The sequence below is a fragment of the Agelaius tricolor genome, unplaced genomic scaffold (assembly GCF_023055355.1).
Source record: "Agelaius tricolor isolate 1412-34295 unplaced genomic scaffold, bAgeTri1.0.p SCAF_26, whole genome shotgun sequence".
Classification (NCBI taxonomy): Eukaryota; Metazoa; Chordata; class Aves; order Passeriformes; family Icteridae; genus Agelaius; species Agelaius tricolor.
Genome location: NW_027269286.1, coordinates 6,007,908 through 6,027,909, shown reverse-complemented (window position 1 = coordinate 6,027,909; position 20,002 = coordinate 6,007,908). Strand labels below are relative to the sequence as shown.

At 37.8% G+C, this 20,002-nt stretch overlaps 1 protein-coding gene across 1 annotated transcript in view; it reads left to right on the top strand.

The window, feature by feature from the left end:
• GTF2F2 (general transcription factor IIF subunit 2) overlaps positions 1 to 20,002 on the top strand; it is a 79,065-nt gene that overhangs the window by 3,247 nt on the left and 55,816 nt on the right. Inside the window, exons 2-5 of the mRNA XM_071448470.1 lie at positions 3,401 to 3,474; positions 3,999 to 4,017; positions 4,788 to 4,932; positions 11,602 to 11,640. Coding sequence (XP_071304571.1) covers positions 3,401 to 3,474; positions 3,999 to 4,017; positions 4,788 to 4,932; positions 11,602 to 11,640 — 277 coding nt within the window. The remainder of the gene's footprint in view (positions 1 to 3,400; positions 3,475 to 3,998; positions 4,018 to 4,787; positions 4,933 to 11,601; positions 11,641 to 20,002) is intronic.

The window sequence follows — 20,002 nt, the reverse complement described above, 5'->3', positions numbered from 1 at the left end:
CTGTATTGCTATATAGAGAAAGAACTAATTTAGCTTTTTGCAGAAAAGTGGAAGTAGTTTGTTACAGAGAGGGGCTGCTTGTGTGTTCCCTTCTAAAGGGGGGTAGGAAGCTGTGCCCAGGCTGAAAGATGAGAGGAGCAGGGGCCCTGCTGTCCTACACTGCCTGTAGTGTGCCTCGTGTGCTGTGATGTGAGTAGCAGGAGGAGAGCAGCACTGGGAGGAAGGCTTCGAGTGGTGCTCCTTAGTATGTCAGATTTGTTCTAGTGATTAAACTGTAATTTTTTTCTTTTTTGGAGAGAAGAGTGTTCTTACCTACAAATCCCAGAATAAAGACCACTTGTCCTGAAAGGCTGTGTTCAGTTGCCTTTCACTGCACAGGCACTCTGTCCACATGTCGCTCTTTCTGTGCATATGCAGTTTTCAAAATCCTCCTATGGGATCTGTGAAAATTCTGCCCTGTAAAAACAGTTTGCTCTTGTTTTCTATGTGTTCTTTCAAGGATTATTAAGACTTTGAAACCTGACTCTTTACCATAATTATTATGTTAAAGTTAAAAGAAAGGTGCAAAATAAGATGTCTATGGCATTTAAGACTTTAGTCTTTCCTGATTGTTTACGTCATTAGCATGTGGGTTTGTGAGTAGCACCTGGTTTTAGCTGAAGTATCTATGGATAGCTGGAAGTAATCCTTTGATCACAGCCCTTCATAACCCTTTGTCTTTCTCTGCATGGCCCTTGACTGCAGGTAGGCCAGCAGAAAGATGATTAAATTCACTCTTTGAGACTTTCCTATGCAGTATGATTGATCTGCAACCTCTTAATCTGACTTAATTCCCAGTCTGAATGTATTATATAGCAAGTCAATGATTTTAACACCACAAGAGCCCTTCATTCCTTGTCCACTCATACTGAATGTGCATCTACCTTATTATCTGGCAGTATAAATAGAGATTAGTTGCAAGCATGTAATAATACTTCTGTTTAGTAGCTGGAGCATGTCATAGCATTTATCTTGACTTTAGAAAGAAAACAGTATCTGATCTGGCATGGAATCTGCTGTAGCAAGTTACCACTTTGAAAACTGGAAATATGTATATCAATAGATTGTGCCAATTCATGGCTTTCTGTTGTGCTTTTGTGGTGTTTTTGACCAAAGTTGTCTGAACTTCATGGGAACCTGGACTACCATTTAGTTTGTCTGAGCAGTTGGAGGCATCTGGATTTTGTACTTATTCTACATGTGCTTTATGGGGTGCTGTGAGTCTTAAGCTAAGTGCTAACTAAGCACCAGTTCAAAGATCTGTAGTTCTTGAAGAACTGATAAATGCACAGTTAGTGTTAATTTAATTTGAGCTTCAGGAAGTTAGGGGGTTGTTCTTTGTCAGTAAGTTATTGGAACAGGCTCTCTTTCTCCCCAACTTGGTTTAGTTTTACTCTGTGCAAGACAAAACTTAGGCTTCCAAGTGCTTCTTTGCTGCTTGAAACAGAAAATGCCCCAGGCATAGCTTAGTGTATTTCTCTTCATTACTGGCTGTGCCTCACACTGTTTTTCCACATGGGCCCAGATGTTTTCAGTAGCTGTGGACTGTGTGAGCCAGGATGAACTTTACTGTGCCAGTAAAGAACATGGCTGTAAAGTTCTGAGGAGTGTGCTGCTTGCCAGAGGCCTTTATTGTACATTTTGAGCCCAGGTTGGTCACCCGATGCTGCAGATACCACAGCCTTTGCAACTGAAGGAATTGGTGTGTAGGTGAGGTAACAGCACTGCAGCAGCTTTTAATTCTCCATTTATTCAGGTCTTGTTCCTGTCCCTGGACTAATCACTACTTTGTGCAGCTGTTCTGGAAAATGGGTTGGGGTGCTGCTTTGGTTGTTCCACCTGCTAAACACAAAATCAGCGCAACTAAAACATAGAAGTCACCCACTCCTCCTGGCTAGATCAGTCTGCTCTTTCCACATACTGACCAGCTGCACAAAGACTTTGCCCAATGCAGTGAAGAGCTGGGAATGAGTGATGGGAGGCAGATTTGCCTAGCGTGGTTGTGCTGTTGGAGGAGTGGCAGTAGGGTGTGGTCTACTGCTCAACGTGTTTGAGGTTCCCTGACTCTAAGCCTTCCCTTCACTCCAGAAATTGCCTATCTTCTCATCACTGTGATTGGTTGGTTGATATTTTTCCCAGAGAGATGATAATTTCTGATGAATATCTAAAAGTATAATTTTATCTGATAAAATATTGACACTACTTAGTTTAAGAATTTGATGCTGATCTTTTTCTGCCTTTTATGATTAGATTGTAGCATTTGAGATTGAAGTTACTAAGATTTTTCTCTCATTTGAGACTCTACATTGGTGTTATTTTTTGTGCTACTTTATTCTCTTTGCTCTCTCTAACTGAATATATATACACATATGTGTATATATGTCTGTGTGTGCGCGTATATCTATATAACAGCTCGCGAAGTGGGCTTGCATGAGCTTCATAAAGTTCAACAAGGCCAAGCACAAGGTCCTGCACTTGAGTTGGGGTAACCCCCAGTATCAGTGCATAGTATCAGAGGAAAGACTGAGAGCAGCTCTGAGGACAAGGACTTGGGGGTGCTGGTAGATGGGAGGCTGGATGTGACCTGGCAATGTGCACTTGCAGCCCAGAAAGGCAATTCTGTCCAGGGCTGCAACAAAAGCAGCGTGGGCAGAATGTCAAGGGAGGGAATTCTGTCCTTCTGCTCTGCTTTGCTGTGCTCTGATGAGATCCCCTCTGGATTGCTGTGTCCTGCTCTGGGGCCCCCAGCATAAGAAGGATGTGGACATGCTGTAGCAGGTGCAAAGGAGACCACAAAGATGATCAGAGAGCTGGAGCACCTCTTCTGTGAAGACAGATGGAGAGAGCTGGGTCTGCTCAGCCTGGAGAGGAAAAGGCTCCAGGGACACCTTACAGGTGCCTTCCAGTGCCTCAAGGGGGCTGGTGAGAAAGATGGGAACAGACTTTTTAGTAGGGCCTATAGCAGTTGGACAAGGAATAATGGTTTTAAGTGAAAGGAGGGTGGATTTAGACTAGATGTAAGGAAGAAATGTTTTATAATGAGAGTGGTGAGGCACTGGCACAGGTTGCCCAGACAAGTTGTGGATGTGGCATCCCTGGAAGCATTCAAGGTCAGGTTGGATACAACTCTGAGCAAACTGATCTAATTGCAGATGTCCTTGCTTATTGTAGGGGGTTTGGACTAGATGTCTATTAAGGCCCCTGCCAATCAAAACCATCTATGGCTGTCTATTGTCTACTATATTTAGCTCATACTTTATTCTGAAGTGGTCAAGGTAAAAGCATTTAAAGTATTTACCCATACACAGTTTATATGGTATTTTAAAATCTGCTTTTCTTGAATTCTGTTGTCTTCTCTTAGGTCCCCAAATACTTGTCACAACAGTGGAGTAAAGCTTCAGGAAGAGGTGAAGTGGGAAAACTAAGGATTGTCAAGTAAGCCTTTACATTTACTGGTTGCATTTCTTAGAAGTTACCTGTGTAAAATAAGAATATGTTGCACCTGTTCTAAGACATAATCCTCTTTCTTTCCAACAGTGTGCATATTTCTCTGATACATGATCAATGTTTGCTTGTGTAGTGATTAGGATTATAAATTGTACAAAATTATACTGGGGAGTCACTCTGTCACATTACAGGAGGTTTGATTTCCTAGGTTTAAGGAAACCTAATTGCAGAATTTGGTTTTATTTACATGTGTTGTTTTGCTACTTCTGTTTTCACATGCTGACTTTCCCCATTTATTCTTGGACATCAGCATAACAAAAAATTGAATAGCTCTGGAGTGAAGATAAATAATAAAACTAGAATTTGAAATTGCTTTTTTTATCAGAAAGCTAAACTTGAGAAATTAGGCTATGGAAACATTAAATATTTTAAATATTTATATAATTGTTTAATTATATAAATTATAATAAATATTTATATATTTATTAAATATTAAATATTTTCTTTTTCAGAAATCAAGGAAGAACGGAAGTAAGTAATTGCTAAAGTTTATGTTTTGAATTCTAAAAAGTGTTTAAAATGTGCTGGTTTCTAATGTAACATATTTTTTGTTATACCTCTAGCGAAGCATTGTACCACAGAATCAGGAAGAGAGAATTATGTTAGTAGCTCTGCCCATAGATGCCTGTGTGACTTGTATCAGGTCTCTCTGTTCCCTCACTTTGTTTACCTTCTCTTCAGACACTTTGAGATGTGTTAGTACAAAAGGCTGAGGAGGATGCACAGGAAAAGCATGTGGTGCTGTTGTGAAGTATCCCTCTTCAAGCTTCCTTAGCTTCTCTATTGAGTGTACAATGTGAACATGGCAAAGGAGCTGTGTTTAAACCTCTTCTGGGCTGTATGCAATTCAGGAGTCCCAGGCTAGTAACACTTGTTGTGGTACTTCAGCACTTTTTCTGGAACTCAGCTGGCTGTGCAAAACATTTTTCAGCACTCATACTGAGCAATGGCTGAAAACCTATTATGCCATATATTTTAACAAGTAAAATCAAGTTGTTCTCTGACTTCAGGAGGAGGTAATTTACAACTTTTTGAAAGCTGAGTAAATTTCATTTAGTACATGAAAGCTTTGAATTCTGTATTTCAGCAAGAGATCAGTATGGAAGGACTCATATTACTCTTTATTTTTGAAATAGAAATATGGTATACTACTTGTGTTTTCTCTCTTTTTATTTCCCCATAACTTGGCAAACAGTGTAATTGAGTCTGTTTGGTAACACTGTGGCAATTGTGACTGTTAGGTGTCATTTACTTTGAATGAAGAGCTTGCAAGCATCAGTGATATTGGAGGAAAGCCTGCTTCAGTCAGTGCACCAAGGGAACATCCATTTCTTCTGCAAAGTGTGGGAGGACAGACCTTAACAGTGTTCACAGAAACTTCAGTAGGTAAGTTAGAATTAAAGTTGTTATGACTTTACCAGTATGTCTGCTTTCAATAATTCAGTGCTGTAAAAGACAGAAAACTCGTAAGTCAGATTTTAGTGTTTTCTGCGTAGATAACACTGTTGTAATTTTTTTGTGTCTCTCTGTTTACTTGTGTGATTGAGCAGCTGATTTAAGTTCTCTGGGGTTATCATGTACATTTCATCTCTGAGTCTGCTGGAGAGAGCAGGGGGAACGTGGAATGCAGTGCAGAGTGCAGTACATTGTGCACAGTCTCCTTTAGGGTTTTGACTGAAAAAGCATGGTTTTGTGTTCCCACGTATTTTTTGTATGAACTAGTATTTGGTTTTTTCTCCTTAAATTGGTGTCTGCTGTGAATACAATTCTGTAAGAATGCTGATTTTTCCTCTGTTCATTTTTTAAATTTAATCAGTTAAATATTGTGCATTTCCCAGCAACTGGAAAGGGTTATTTGAGGACTGTGGATTTACTGAGTAGAAGTTATTATTTTAACTGGGATCAAAGGGTGGTTAGTTACATGAGAAATGATTGGGAGGAAGCACTGAATAAGCATAGACCCTGTCAAAATTGTTTTTGTTTGAGATTAGCAAGCATAACATACAGTCAGTGAGTTTTCCTGAAACTAATTTAAATGCAAAATGGCTAAAATATTTTGCTGTTGTGTTTAAGTTGGTACAGTGACAGTACAGTCAAAAATATACTTTACTGTGCTTTTCTTGCTTGAATTTCTTTGCTTTGAAAAATGAACATGACACAAATATTCCAAAATCCAGTCAGATTCCTCACAGGCATCGTATTTGTGAGGTTACGCTCATGTGCTTAAATGTGTAGGCATGTTTTGAGCTCCATGTCCATTTTCAACAAATTTCAAAGTGTACTATGGCTAGTGGGAAAAGAGGTGTCTGAAGGGTGGACTGTACAGATGTCCCAGCTGAAGGAAAGGCTGCTACTGTATTGGATGCCAGAAAATTCCCATGGAAAAACCCACTATAATGACCATGAAAAAACACTCAGTAAGAATTTACATATCTTTGCACATCAGTCGATCCACAGTAAGACAATAATAGGAAATTGAAATTCATTCATTCCTCGGTTCACAGATTCTTCATATTATAATTAGCATATTTTTTTCTGAAATACATGCTGTCCTTTTTCTTTTTTTAATCTGCACCATGTAACACAAGCAATATATCAGTTTCAGCCATGGGCCAAAGATTAGGCTAGTATGGAACTGCAGATGTCATCTAGAAGGGTGCAGTTGAAGAATTAGGCAAATGAAATATGGATAAAAAGTGCTTCATGCACTACTGTTCTCAGTCAATACCCTTATTGAGGACTGACTTAAATCAGCCAGAGCAAATGGTGTAAAGCAGTTGGGTTTGTTTTGTACAGGGTGGGGTTTTTGTTTGATTGTGGGTTTGTGATTTTTTCCCCCCTCCACTATTTTTTTAAACACACTGAATATCCTAAGATCTATTCTCTATGTAGTCCTTTAACACTGGGATCCTTATGGTGGAGTGACTGTCTTTTTGATGGCTTTTCTGAAATGTGCTGTGATCTTGGAAGATGCTGTAAGCAGTTTATATCTTCTGGATAATTCAGCACTTCACATTGACTCATCAGGTCATTTAGAGCAAGCAAAAAAGATCAAATTTGACAAGAAATTTAATATTTTCTGCATTATGTAATTTCTAGTCTTCTGAATGGATTTTCTGTAGGTTTTATTTTGCTTTGTCTTAAGTGAACTATGCTTCTCCTACTTGTAGTGTTGGGAGAAATCCTTTAGTTCTTTCACTGTAAATGTCTGCATCTCTGGTGGTCCCGTATTTCTTAATGGGCAGTAGGCTCTTCTGAGGTGCAATTTATTGTGTCCGAAATGTATATCTGAGCTAAAAGGAACTTGGTAAAGTGCCTTCCATCCCAGATGCTGTTAAAAATCTGGCCTGTGCTGGCTTTTACATGTGCTACATCTTCTGCTTGGATTAGCTCTGGGATTTCTCCCATTTATTTTCTTTTCCTTTTTCTGTGGTTTGAAATAGACCTGGTGAATAATACTGAGTACTCTGAAGGTGGTAGTTGCAAAGTATCTCCCTAGTTCCTTTGCAAGGCTGTTGCACATGTGAACATTGCATTTTCTCCTTGCTGGGCAGATCACTGAGGCCTGTGGTGGCGTTCCTGAGCATGAGTGTAGCAAAGCTGGTGGGAAGCATGGCTTCTATCATATCTGCAGAGGGATCCAAAGCACACTTGTCTCTTGCTGTCTAGGTCTTGCTGTCTAGGCTGGTTTTGGTGTTATTTCTGCATTAAATATGAACTACATTCTGTTCCATAAACATCACCATATGTACATCAACAGTTGCTATGCTACAATGCTATTTGTGCTTCCAGTCGTTTTATCTCATCTTTGTCATCAGCTGTCATAGCTGTGGTTTTTTGGCGGGTGAGAAGCAGAAGATTTTGCATATATTTTAATGTGTCTTATTGAACAAAATGAATTCTTCATATGTGCATATAGCTAGAAACTATCTAGGGGCAATTCATGGGTCTGATACATAGGGTATATTTGGTTAAAATTGTTTTCTGAGCTTCCTGCTGGCAGACATCCTAGCATAAGATAATACTGTAATTTAGCAGTTTCTTTCCTCATTGAAGGAATAGGAAGACACTTTTGTTAAACATTTAACTGCAAACTTTTCTGATTATGATTATACATTGCTTTCCTTACTACTTTAATTGCCCATTGCTTAATTTTTTCCAGCACCTAGTTTAGGTTTGCTGGATCTTAATGGAAATAAAATTGCAGCTTTGCTAGACATAATGATAAAAGTTTCTTATTGAACTGGTTTTTGGAAAAATGTGCTACTAATATGACTTGTGAAAACACAGACCTTGGCAGGCAATTACATCCCAGACTGTAAAGGACTGATGGGTGGAGGAGAAGATTTTACACTGTAGACACAGATAAAGTGTAAGATATTTCTGTAAAGTTGGATGAGATGATTCATTTTATTTAAATTTTGAAATATCTTCACAACTCCCCCTTCATAAGTGGGATAGCCGTAATGTCTATTTTTGCATCTTTAAATTCTTTCATGCTCTTTCCATCTTACTGAAAGTAAAAAGTGTTCAGAGAATTCCATTGACAGAACACATATCAGAGCTTTGCTTCTGAGCAGCATTCATGCATGGATTGTCTCACTGCTTCATGCTTCACAGAACATTGCTGGCTTTTAATACTTTGTTTTTCTTCAGTTTCCTGAGCCTTCTCTCCTTCAGAAATTCAGTTAGTGACACTCAATTATTTTTTCTGTTCTTGTTCAATAATTCACGTAATGCTGCCTATGTACCCAAGAACAGCTCCTTTATTCCCTCATTCCTTGAAAATTCTCCCATTGTTTTGAATTGTTGGGGTTTTTTCCTTTACACAGCTTCTCATATATGAAAGGACCTTTTCTGAGTTTGTACATGAATCACACTTACCATATAACTTACAATGTGCAATTGTGTTCCAGCAAAAATGAATATTCAGAGGTTTTTATTCTGTATTTCGTATCTATGTATTTTTAAACATCAGCTATGTTCAGCCATTAAAGAAATGTGAAGGGAACAAACCCTAATAAAAACCTTTCATTAAAGCAGTTACTTCTTTAATTGCACTTAATTATTCTCAGTAAAATACAGTGTGCTCAGAATCTTGATGCCTTGTAATACTGTTTCCAATTCTGTTAGGTAAGTGTCTGAATTCTGAAATTCCTCATCAGACTGTTATTTAGGAAATAAACACCCTCACTGTTCTGCCATCTTAGTGCAGCCTGATGAGGAGTTTTGACATTCACCTGTCTACATTAACAGTACTTTCCAATTATTTCTGTTCAGGCTGTCACTTAACCACATAGTCCAGTCTCCAGAAGATTTTGGGATCTAACCTAATGCTTCTTTGTTCTGTTTTGTACTTTGGTCTTTTCTGGACTGTTAGCAGAAGCAGAAAACCTGTCAGCAGCCTCATGATCAAAAGTAATAGAAGCAACAGCAGCCTTTCAAAACTATGGCATTTATGCACATTTCCAGATATTTTTGAGAATCATAAAGATGAAAACCTTGATCAGAAAAGGAGAATTTGAGGCTCAAGCTAGTTTAATTACAGATATCACTTCGATGGCTCAAAGTTTTGTGTGTGTTTTTGAGACATACAGTCCATTTAGAAAACAATTCCAGTTGCTTGCATCATACCCCTTCTCCATCTCAAAAGATTGGAAATTATATTTATTTAATTACTTATGCTTGTTGGAGGGTTAAAAAAGTACTGTAAAGCAGGTTCAGCTGGCTGGCAGGGATAAGCTAATTTTATTTTCATTTCTCTTATTAAAACTATAGACTGTTAATTCTTGTACAAATTTAAACAATTGAGGATATAACACACAAAATACAAGGTCTGTTAGAATGGGCTCCGTGTGATGGGAATAGTCTTTTTGCAAGCTTCATTGATTTAAAATACCTTTTGTTTCCAGTCTCACTGATGTATATGTAAAAAACCAACACCCTACCACCACCCACTACCACAGCAAAAAGCCCACTAACAACAAAAAACCCCAGCTAACCAGCCCAAATCTGTTGATGTTTGTCAACTCCTGCATGTTGTAGAGGAGGCTGAGCAGCTGTGGTCTGCATTAATGAAATATATTCAGTAGATGTAGTACAACTGCCTTTACCTTCTTCATTATATTAATGCTGAGAAGATTTTTAAAGGAGAACTTGTGACCTAATCATAACAAAACTGAGTTGTCTACTGATGAGAAAGAAAAATGACACTTTTTTACTTGAATTTTGTCTGTTTTTTTGTCTCTGCTGTTGAGGGCAGATACAAACACACACACTTTCCCTGTAGACATGAAGTACCTTTATTGCCATTTGAATCAGAGATGCTCTTAGCAATGTTCAAGGGTAATGTATTTGGCAATAGTTTCGGTGAGGTAACTCTGGTCTTCCATTGAAACTGAGTTGAATTAAACAGTTGAAATTAAAAGTCCAGTTCCATCTTGCTTCTCACTTCAGACAGGTGTTTGTATCTTTGTTTGTTTGTATGTTCTTCATTTCATCCTCTCTGCTTCTTGTGTGTGTACTGAGTGTTTCCTTCATTAAGCTACAATTGCGTTAGGAATTGGTTGGACATTTATTTTAAGTCATGCTGTAAATGTGCCAAATATGCACAAAAAATTACATCAACGAGAAAATACTTGGTTTTCTGCACACAGGCTATCCTGGATGTACGTCTGAAAGTTGGCAGGGATCTTTACTCACTTTGTGAATACTCATGGCTGTGAAGGAGCCATATAATGATTGTTTCTCATAGAGAAAGCAGGTGCCTTCAGCTGCTGAGACTAATGACAGCCACCTGGTGTAAAGAAAGAAGGAGCTGGAAGATACTGGTTTTTATATTTGCATTTAGTCCTCAGGCTCTCAAGCCATCTCAATGAGAAAAGAGGGACAGAAGCCTTCAAAGCCAGCAAGAATCAGTGGCATGAAAAAGGTTTTCTAAAATATTTCATGTTTTCAGTTCTTTTAATACCCAGCCTGTAAATAGCAAAAATTATCAACCTAACTGAACTCGAAAATTACTCTCTGAGTTAGAGCAGTAATTCACTCTTGCCTGTAAGTAAATAGCTTGTAATGACAGCTGTAACTTGCCTGAGTTGAAAGCAAAGGACAAGTATGTTTTACCATTTCTAACTGTGTTTCAGGGAAGTGAAAATGTTCTTTTTGTTCTCTGCATCAGAGGATGCATAAAAAGGAGAAATATAGGGGGAACAGTCAAATATAATACTGACAAATTAATGGAGGGGTTTAATCTTACAGGCCTTGGTAGGGGTTGTAACTCAAATTACCACAATACGTCTACTGGCAGCCATTTCTTGGTATGTGGGATTGGAATTTCTTGCAGAAAGCTGCTTCTGAATCTGACTCTGCCATTCACCAGAGCCATAATTTTTTAGCAAGTCACTTTGCAACACTGTGTCTGTTTCCTACACATGATTCTCTGCTGAGTGGAACAGGAGCTATTTCTGATTATATGTATTTGTTGTACTTGACAAGTACAAATACTTGACAAAAAATACTGATGGTCTATAGTATCGTTGTAGGACAAATAATCAGAGAGGAAAAAGCTTGAAGAAATAAATTCTTCCATTGCCTGTAAAAAGGCTAGAGAAGAGGTTGATCAAGGTCAAAAAATTACTTAAGGCCAATTAAGAACATTCTTTTGTAGAACCCTCATTATTTTTGTAATAACCAAAAATGTTTGTCTAGGCTAACCAGTGAGATAAATGAATAATGTACATTGCTTGAGCATAATCCTGCTACTGATTTTATCCTGATTTTATATAAATGTGTAACTTTGTTCTTGCAGAGCTCAGTCAGAGGTGCAATAGAGTTCTCTCATTTAAGTTGTGAGGGAGTTTGGGCACTAAAGGACTTTTTTTGTTGCTCCTGGTAGCAAATTATTCCTCAGAAGGTATATTTATAAACATTAATCGAATCCAGTGATTTTGATTTTATCATAATCATTCTTTACTTTGCAACCCAGTTGTTGGATGTAATTTCAAATAATCAAAACAGAAACATCGTGATTACTTTTCTGTTTATTTTTTTTCCCAGAAAACCAATCAGAAGAAAAATCAGAAAGCGGCAGCGTTGGTAAGTACAGACATTTTCTTTGAAGCACTTAAGAAATTACTTATTACTGCAGATTTCCAGTTTTGGTTCTTAAGAAATTGCTAAATTAAAAAAAGCTCCTTTTAAAAATATTTTGTAGAATATCATAACATTAAAAAATAACTTCATAACTGTTTATCTGCTGTGCCCAAAAGTTTAAATTATTAATATTTTATTTATATATATATATATATATATATATATGTAATAATTTATTTCCCTTAAAAGAAGGGGAATAAAATGATTGATGAGGGAGAGGTTTAGAATGTAATGTTCTTTGCAATGTTGTTTTAGATTTTTTTTTGTTTGTTTCAATTTGTTGTTTGTCTACCTCTAGTTTGAATTATTTTCTTTAGGTTGGAAATTTTATGACACATTTCCAGAACTTTTTTACTTGATTTCAATTGCATAAACTAAGCAGTCATAAAAATAGTCCATAAAAAGTAGTATTATCTCTGGTGCACATGGATTAAATAGTATTGGGACTGGAGTGCACTTGTTACGTGGTAATGGCACAGAGAGGAGATGGCTCATGTGAAAGGTGTGAAAGAGTTTCAAACTCCTACTTTTCGTTAAAAGAATTTCCTAAACAAAACTCTAATGCTAGTAGGTGTTTAAAATGTCATCTCGAAGGTACTTTTTGGACAATTAAACATGGAGATGTCTGCTTTTTCTAGTATCTGACATCTTTGAGTTGCCTTTCAGCATCAAATACTGTCAAAAGTGTATAGTTTGTGTCTGGCTAGAGGTAGGGTTTGGGTTTTGTTTTCTGTAGCAGGGAATTTTTTGTAAAATGGAGATTCCTTCTAGTACACTGGCCTAAGCATGTCAGAAGGCTGGTGTTAGTCTGCAGACTTGTACTGAATCCAAGGTATGCTTTATAGCTTGCAATTCTTATTTAATTGGTAAAACCTGTTCAGTCTGATTCTGTGTGAATTGTGGTGCAGTTTTAAGGTAAGAAGGAGTACTTCCTAGAGATTGGCATTTTATACCACTACAAGACTGGGATTCATGGCTATGCAGTGTCTCATGTAAATCAGATATTGAGATTTTAGCTGCTAAAATGAATCAGAATTTTGATACTTCCATTTAGTTGGTTTTTTTAGTTGTAAGGGTGCACTCTTGGTTTTGTTTTGTTTTCATTTGTGTTTGAATGGTTGAATTGTCTCTCTTGGTGCCTCCTCCGTGTTCCGTGAATGTTGTGTAAGATGGCCACGTGTTCAGTTGTTTATATTTTTGCTTCAGCCAGAAGAATTAATTACTGTATGGTGTGAGCTCTTTAAATATGCTGACAAGATAAGTTCTAAACCCATTTTATGGAATCAAACTGGATATGGATTCATTCTCTGAGTCATGGTATTTGGTTACCCTGGGGCACATAAAGGAGGACTCTCAGCCATCAGTTACACCATTTGCTTATTCACTTTTTTCTCAAAATCATTGTGGAACTTAGATGACCTTTTCCAAACTATCTCTCAGGTAATTCAGGCTATGTAGTATTCATTTTTTTCTGTTAATCTACTGTTTCTTTGCCTATATCAAGTGCTTTTGAGGCAAGGATGATGTCTTTTATGTTTTTATTTAGCATGTTAGCATAACAAGATCCTTTTGGATCTTACTAAATTAAAATATGTAAGGTTTAGTCATAGTTAGTAAGTAAAGAAAGTAAATGGGATATGACATTCCAAAACCATTTGATTTACATCTTTAAAAGATGTTTACATTGGCAAGGTGCTGTCAAACTTTGGAATTTATGTTGTAAATCCTTAGCATTATGTATGATATTTTTAATCACATTTATTGTTGGGATAGTTGTAAACCATCTAGAAATGCCATGATAGTGTTGCTACTCTACATGATGCTGTTTGAGAGAGATTGTGAGTGATACTGGATCACACCTAAGTTCATCTGGCTGGTGTCCTGTCCTCAGTGGTGGTCAGTAGCAGATACCTTGAGATGAGAGTAAGAGCAGTGTAGAAGCACAATGGTACCTCCCCAGAATACTTCTCATAGAATCATAGAACAGTTTGGTTTGAAAGGGATCATTAAAGCTCACCTTGTTCAGCACCCCTGCAACGAGCAGGGGCATCTCCAACTAAAACAGGTTGCTCAGACCCCTGTCCAACCTAACCATGGAGGTTTGCAGAGATGAGCACCTGGCTCCTTTCTGAGGAACCTGTTTCAGCTTCTTCCAGCCTTTAGTGATTCACAGCTCAGAGAGTTCTAGAACCAGAAATTATGGTGTTTTACCTAACAGGACCTCATGGATTTTTCATCTATGAAGTGTCCCTGTTGGTTGAGCCCATGTAAAATCTTTAGTATCTATAATATCTTGAATGATGTTTACAGTCAAAATATTCAGGAATCAAGACATATGTGAGACAAGTTCTCTTAAACTAAATTTGAGTTCCTTTTGCATTTTATAATTTTAGATCAGTTTTTCCATACAGAAATCTATTTGTTTAGAGCTTGTGATAAACAGTGCTTGGTGATTCAACTAGTGTTGTTTAGTGCCTGAAGGTTGGTTTATGCTAAAAGTGAAAGGAGCATAGCAAATAACACACTAAGCTAAAGGAGAAGAGAAATGAGGATTGGCTTTACTTGGTCCTATATGAGGATGAGCAAGCAATTTAAATCCAAATATGTGTATGTGGCTCTTGTTTGTTTATGACATTGCTTGCACCTACCTGAAAGTGCTGTCAGTGGTGACAGAAGCTGTGAAAACCAAGCATTTGTGCCAGTATAAAGTGTGACCTGCTCCCCCCCAATAAAAATACTCAGAAGCTGCTGCTCTGAGCCTGTGTAGTCTGCTGAGAATGATACAGTAAAGAAATGCATTCTCATGTAAGAGCAAATTCAGTTAGGTGCAGTCCTTGTGGAAGTGCATTATATGGAAGCTGCAGGGGCAGCAACTGAGTATTTAAAGTTGTCCAAGCTTTGAGCATGTAGACAGACAATATAGGGTGAATTTAGTATTGAAATGTTACCAATTGTGAGTGTATGAATGTGACTGCAGACACAAGCATACAACACTCAAACTGTAGATACCACTTCCTTAATTTCTTGATATTGTAGTAAAAAAAAAAAGGATTCATATGTTGATTATACATATGTTGGAATATCTGAAATTCATTGTAAGTATGATGATAACCACTGAGCTCCATGTGATAAAATCAGCAATTTTTTGTAAAGACAGAGGCTTCTTATGGTATAACATGGGATGGTATAAAGCTGCTAAATGCACATTTGATTTTATCCTCTTTCAAGCAGTTAACATATATTAAATAAACTCCAAAAGCAAAAATCTAACTGAAAAGTGATTGTCAAGAGGAATAAAACAGTAACTTTTAATTTAAATGCTAGCTTGCAACTCAGTGTTGAAGATAATTTGGATGCTGCCATGTTCAAGATGCAGAAACAGTTTTTATCTTAGAAATATAACTGGGTTTGTTGGCAGATAAATATGACACAGCCTAAAGTACAAGCTTCCCAGTAGCTTTCCAGGAGCCATAATCAGTGTGAGACTCCATTGGTAGCTGTTGAAACACACAAAGAAGCTTTAAGGTATATGTAGTCAAGGCCTATGGTACTGGTTATAATAAATATTGTGGAAGAACAGGGAAAGTGCAGTGGTACAATAGCAAAAGGATATGGATTTAATGTAGGCCAGCATTAACTGGAGTTAGTTTTTTGAGAATTTGTGCAAATTTCCTTGGTGCCCTTAGAGTGTGGCTATTTATTTTAGGATATTGTATGAATAGTCTAACATGTATGTCTGAGCAAACGAATGCACTTATTGTCAGTTTCTCTCCTGAGAACAGAACCTGATACAAAACAATGGGAGTTAATCCCATGACCTTATTTTGTCCTCCTATGATGTCCATGTCCAGCTTGTAGAAGTAATGAATAAACAGAAGTGTGCTTTTGGCTTGTACCAGAGTTCTTGGTTTTCCTTATCACTCTTGAGAAATCCCAGGAATCTTAGCCATGCTAGGCATTGCAGATCATGACTTCACAAATTGTGTTTGTCTTCTTTGAGGTATTTTGCTGATTGTTGCAGTTCACCCACCTACCAGCATTTGATGGGTTTGATCACATTTGATGCGTTCAGAGTTTTGGAGTATTGCAAATTCAGAGCCTTGAATGATGGATCAAAGGGGCAGAGGAAAATCAAATGTTTTCTGTCTTGGCCAGTACAAGACTGACATGTAAGGCTTGCAGGAGTCAGTTTCAAAGTGAAATTTGAAACTTTTGTGGGCAAACTCAGAAATCATAATCTTGGTGTGGCAGAAAAGTTATAGAAGTGGACTTTTATCACTATATGGAAGGATAAGATAGCCTACATGTTAGATTTCTGCCCTGTTGGGAAAGAGTTTTATTTGCTGTTCTTTTTAGAAAATGTGTTGGAAATGTCACGAGACCTGGCAGTGCTGTAGGCCTTAGATAATGTTAGTATTGATAAGACTTCTAACCTCAAGAGTACCTTTTCCTCTCTTTAGCTGATTCTTATCAACCTGGCTGGCAGGACCTTTAATTTGTCTCCTCTGAGACTACCAGTTTCAGCACTGAGGAAATGTACTGCTTTATCCCTAATACTTGCCAAAGGCCTTATTTAAGTAGTAGAGAGGCAATAAATGACTGGGTTTGGTGTTACAGTTGCTTGTCTGTTTACATTTTTTCATGCTTAGCCTGTTCATTGCTAGTTTGTTTGCTTATTTTTTCTTCCTGATTGAGAGAGTCTGTATCCACCTCTGACCCGTTGTTTTTCACTTTATCTGTTCGCTATGGTACAAAATCAGGAATCTCCTAGGAGCTAACAAATAGCTTTCTGTGGAGCTGCAGCAGGAGATTTGTAGCTTGAAGTTTTCTATTAACAATTTTTTTTTAAAGTTAATTCCTCTGACTTCTGCTACAATAAAGAAAATTGCCTCTTTGAAAGCTGGCATATGAAAAGCAAAAAGAGAATTTTGTAAGATTTTTTTGTCCATTATTTATTTATTAATTTCAGGATTGTTAGACATTACTTGTATAACCTCAGTGTTGCACTGTGTGAACATCTGTCTTCATCACAAAACCAAGACCCTCAGCTGACACTGAGTGACACTGAGTCCCTTTCTCCTCATCTCATAGTGCTCATAGGGTCTCTCACCACACTTCTCTCTCCTCATTCTCACAGCTGGGGGAGCCAACACTGCAGACTTCCCTCAGCATCAGACTCCCGCCTCTAGCAAGCCCCTTGGAACTTCATCTTCCTGGGGCATTTCCCCAGCAAGCAGCCTTTAGTTTCTAAATCTGAATTCTCATCTCCTTGATGAGTTTCTGTTGCTGATAAAGTGCTACCCCCTGACACAGGATGCCAAATCTCTCTTCAGGAGCTGTGAGCAAGGAGACCTTGTGCTTTGGTTAAAGCAGGCTCTCCATACCTGGAACAAAGCTGCCCCTGAAAGTTTGGTGGTGTCAAAGGGAAAAAAAGGTGTATCCTGGAAAAGCATAGAGATCTAGCTTTTCACAAAACTAAAATAATGCTTGGGGTGAGACTAGTGGAATACTCCTTTAATGCCCAGAAAGATGATGGCTTTCATGAACTGTGTGTAAACCAAGGTTATGTCCCCCAAAGTCACATCACCAGTGAACAAGGCAGTATTGTAATTTTTAGCATTATCAGGAGAAGCTTACAGACATTCAGAATGACTCAATTTATAGGAGTCATCTTCTAGCAACTTGGTTTTGAAATCCTAGCATGTTGAGCTTGCATATTATCATGTTGTAATGGTGTTTTAAATGAGTAGCTGCTGTTTACAGCTATAATTTTTGTACCAGCTTTGAACTGCACAGATAGAAACAGCTACTTGGGAGACTGTTGGATTAGCTGTGTGTGGTACTCCTACTACAAACATTCTTGGGAAAAGAGATCAACTGTCTAATTCTACAGAATATTACACAATTTCAGAAAGAAAGGCAACTGCAGTTGCTTTTTTGGAGTGCTTGCTCATCCATGTTCCTCAGGTGTCATCATACATCTTCCTCCTACCTTCCCCAGTCCTTGCCATACTGCTTGTTTTCTGGCATTTTATTGGGAATGATGATGATTTACAGAGGCAGTGTTTTGAGACAATGTTCTCTGTGATATACTAATACATGGTAGTCACAGAATGTCTATTTCAAATGTAAACAAACCCCGAAATGATTTTTTTCTGATCCTAAATTTCTTGTGCCTTACTTATTGATTTTGTTTCAAAACAGTAAATTATGCAAGCCTCTCTCTTTATATAAGGATTCATTCATTTTTTTTAACTAGTAGTCACTTTCCTGTCAATCTACCCTGTATTGCAGGGCAGCAGACAATGTTAGGTTTATGTAATAGTTATTTTGCAAAGATGATCCAGCCTAGAAAATAGTACTTATTTTGTCACAGACCCAAGTGAACTTGTGCTCTTCATCCCCAATCCTGGTTTATCAGTCAGTAGTAGTAGGGCAACATGACCCACAAATAAATGAATGGATTAGACACTGCTCTTATTAAATTCTATTTTTTGTTGCCTGCCCTTATTCTGCTTGTATACTAATGAGGAGTGGGGGAAGAAGACAATTCTCTTAACCTCTTCTCATCTTACTGAGTGGAAACCTTGTAATGCTTTTAAGAGGCGAAAATAACAATGCCACTGATTTTCTGCAAATGATGTAATTTTTTACCCACTGTAGAAAAGAAGTGACCTGTTGTCACTTAAACAGTTGTAATAGGTACAAATGCAAAAAAATAAAAAATAAGACATGAGCGTTTGAAAATATCAATAGTGCAATTATGAGGCTGTGAAACACTGGTCAGTGGGTGAGTCAGTACTGAAGGTACAGAACTAGAGCTGCAATTTGACCTTGTTGTGCAGCCTCTGTATTTCACAGCATCAAGACTACCTCCAGAAACCACATCTAACTTTAGAAGTCATTGGGCAGTAAGACTGGTTAGAGACTGAAGAAATACTTTGAGCAGGCATTGTATCTATTTTTCTCAGAATTTATTCTTTCCTAGGCATTCCTGACAAAGCCCCACAACTGGCCTGATGAAAAGAAGGGGTACAGTGAAACAAAAATGAAAAATAGTTGTATGATGGGAGGAGAGAACAAGACAAGGGAAAGAATGTGAGGGTCAAAGGATCAAAAATGAGGGTTCTCCCAGACATGTGAAGTCTCTGGGTTTAGAAACAGTTCCCAGTCACCAGGGAAAACTGGGCTAAAACAGGCTTTAGTCTGACATAGTGCAGCCACTTGTAGATTTTGTTCTCAATAGAAATCCATATGGTTGGTACCTATGCCAGTGTACTGCCAAGTGTGATAGGGTCCTTGGCTTCTCCCTCACCACTGGGAAAAGGCAACCATCCAGGTGTCAGTATTTTGGTTAGTTTGGCAGCTATTTTTATTTTTCCATGAGTAGTCATTCAAGAAATTAATAGGGGCATAGGACATTTTTTTGTAGTCTATGCAATTTAGTCCTGCCTTCAGTTGCCTCTCCTTTCTGCTTGGTGATGCCTTTTCTCACCTGACAAAACAGGCAGTGAGGCCAGCAGAGCTGACCAAGCCTGGGAGCTGGTTAAATGCCTCCTTGGGGAAATGGGAGGAAATTCCTTCTTATTCCTACCAGAGCAGTTGAAGATCATCAGAGAAATTATGGTAATTGTCATTCCTTCCTCATACTTGTAGGGCAGTTCTGTAAGTTTGTTGTGATCCAAGTCTTAATGAGATAAAGGAGAATAAAAATATTTTGCCTGCACATCATATACTATGTAATGTTAATGTTGTTAGAACAACTGTGGGTATTTCTGACTTAAGCCCTTGGTTTTGCAGCTTTCATATTGTCATAGCAGTTACTGAATATGAAATTTCCAGCTTTAAAGAAAAGACAGAAAAGGTAGCTGATGCATAACTGGGTACTTTTTCTGGCTCATCCTACTGTGATGGAACACAAGTATCCACCTGACTGACTGAACATATGCAAAATATATTTATGTTATATTTAGTATGTTTATGAAGTACAAAGGAAACATTATTTACAGTATTGAGGTTTTATGTGGTTTTTTTTTGTTCATATACCAAAACATGACAGTCCCACCCTGAAAAATTGCTCAAGTTTATATCTAGATTGAAGTGTCTAATTGTAGCTGATATGGCATGATTCAAGACAGTTGTGGATTTGTTTAGTCTGAACAGGGAAGGGAATTAAATTTTTTACCTCCATGTTCCTTTCTGCTGTGTAATTCAAAGAGCTGAGGTGCCTTCGATCAGAGGTAGAATGTAAAAATTTCAAACCCTGACATTTGCAGAAATGCATCACTGCTCATGAAAAAGGGAA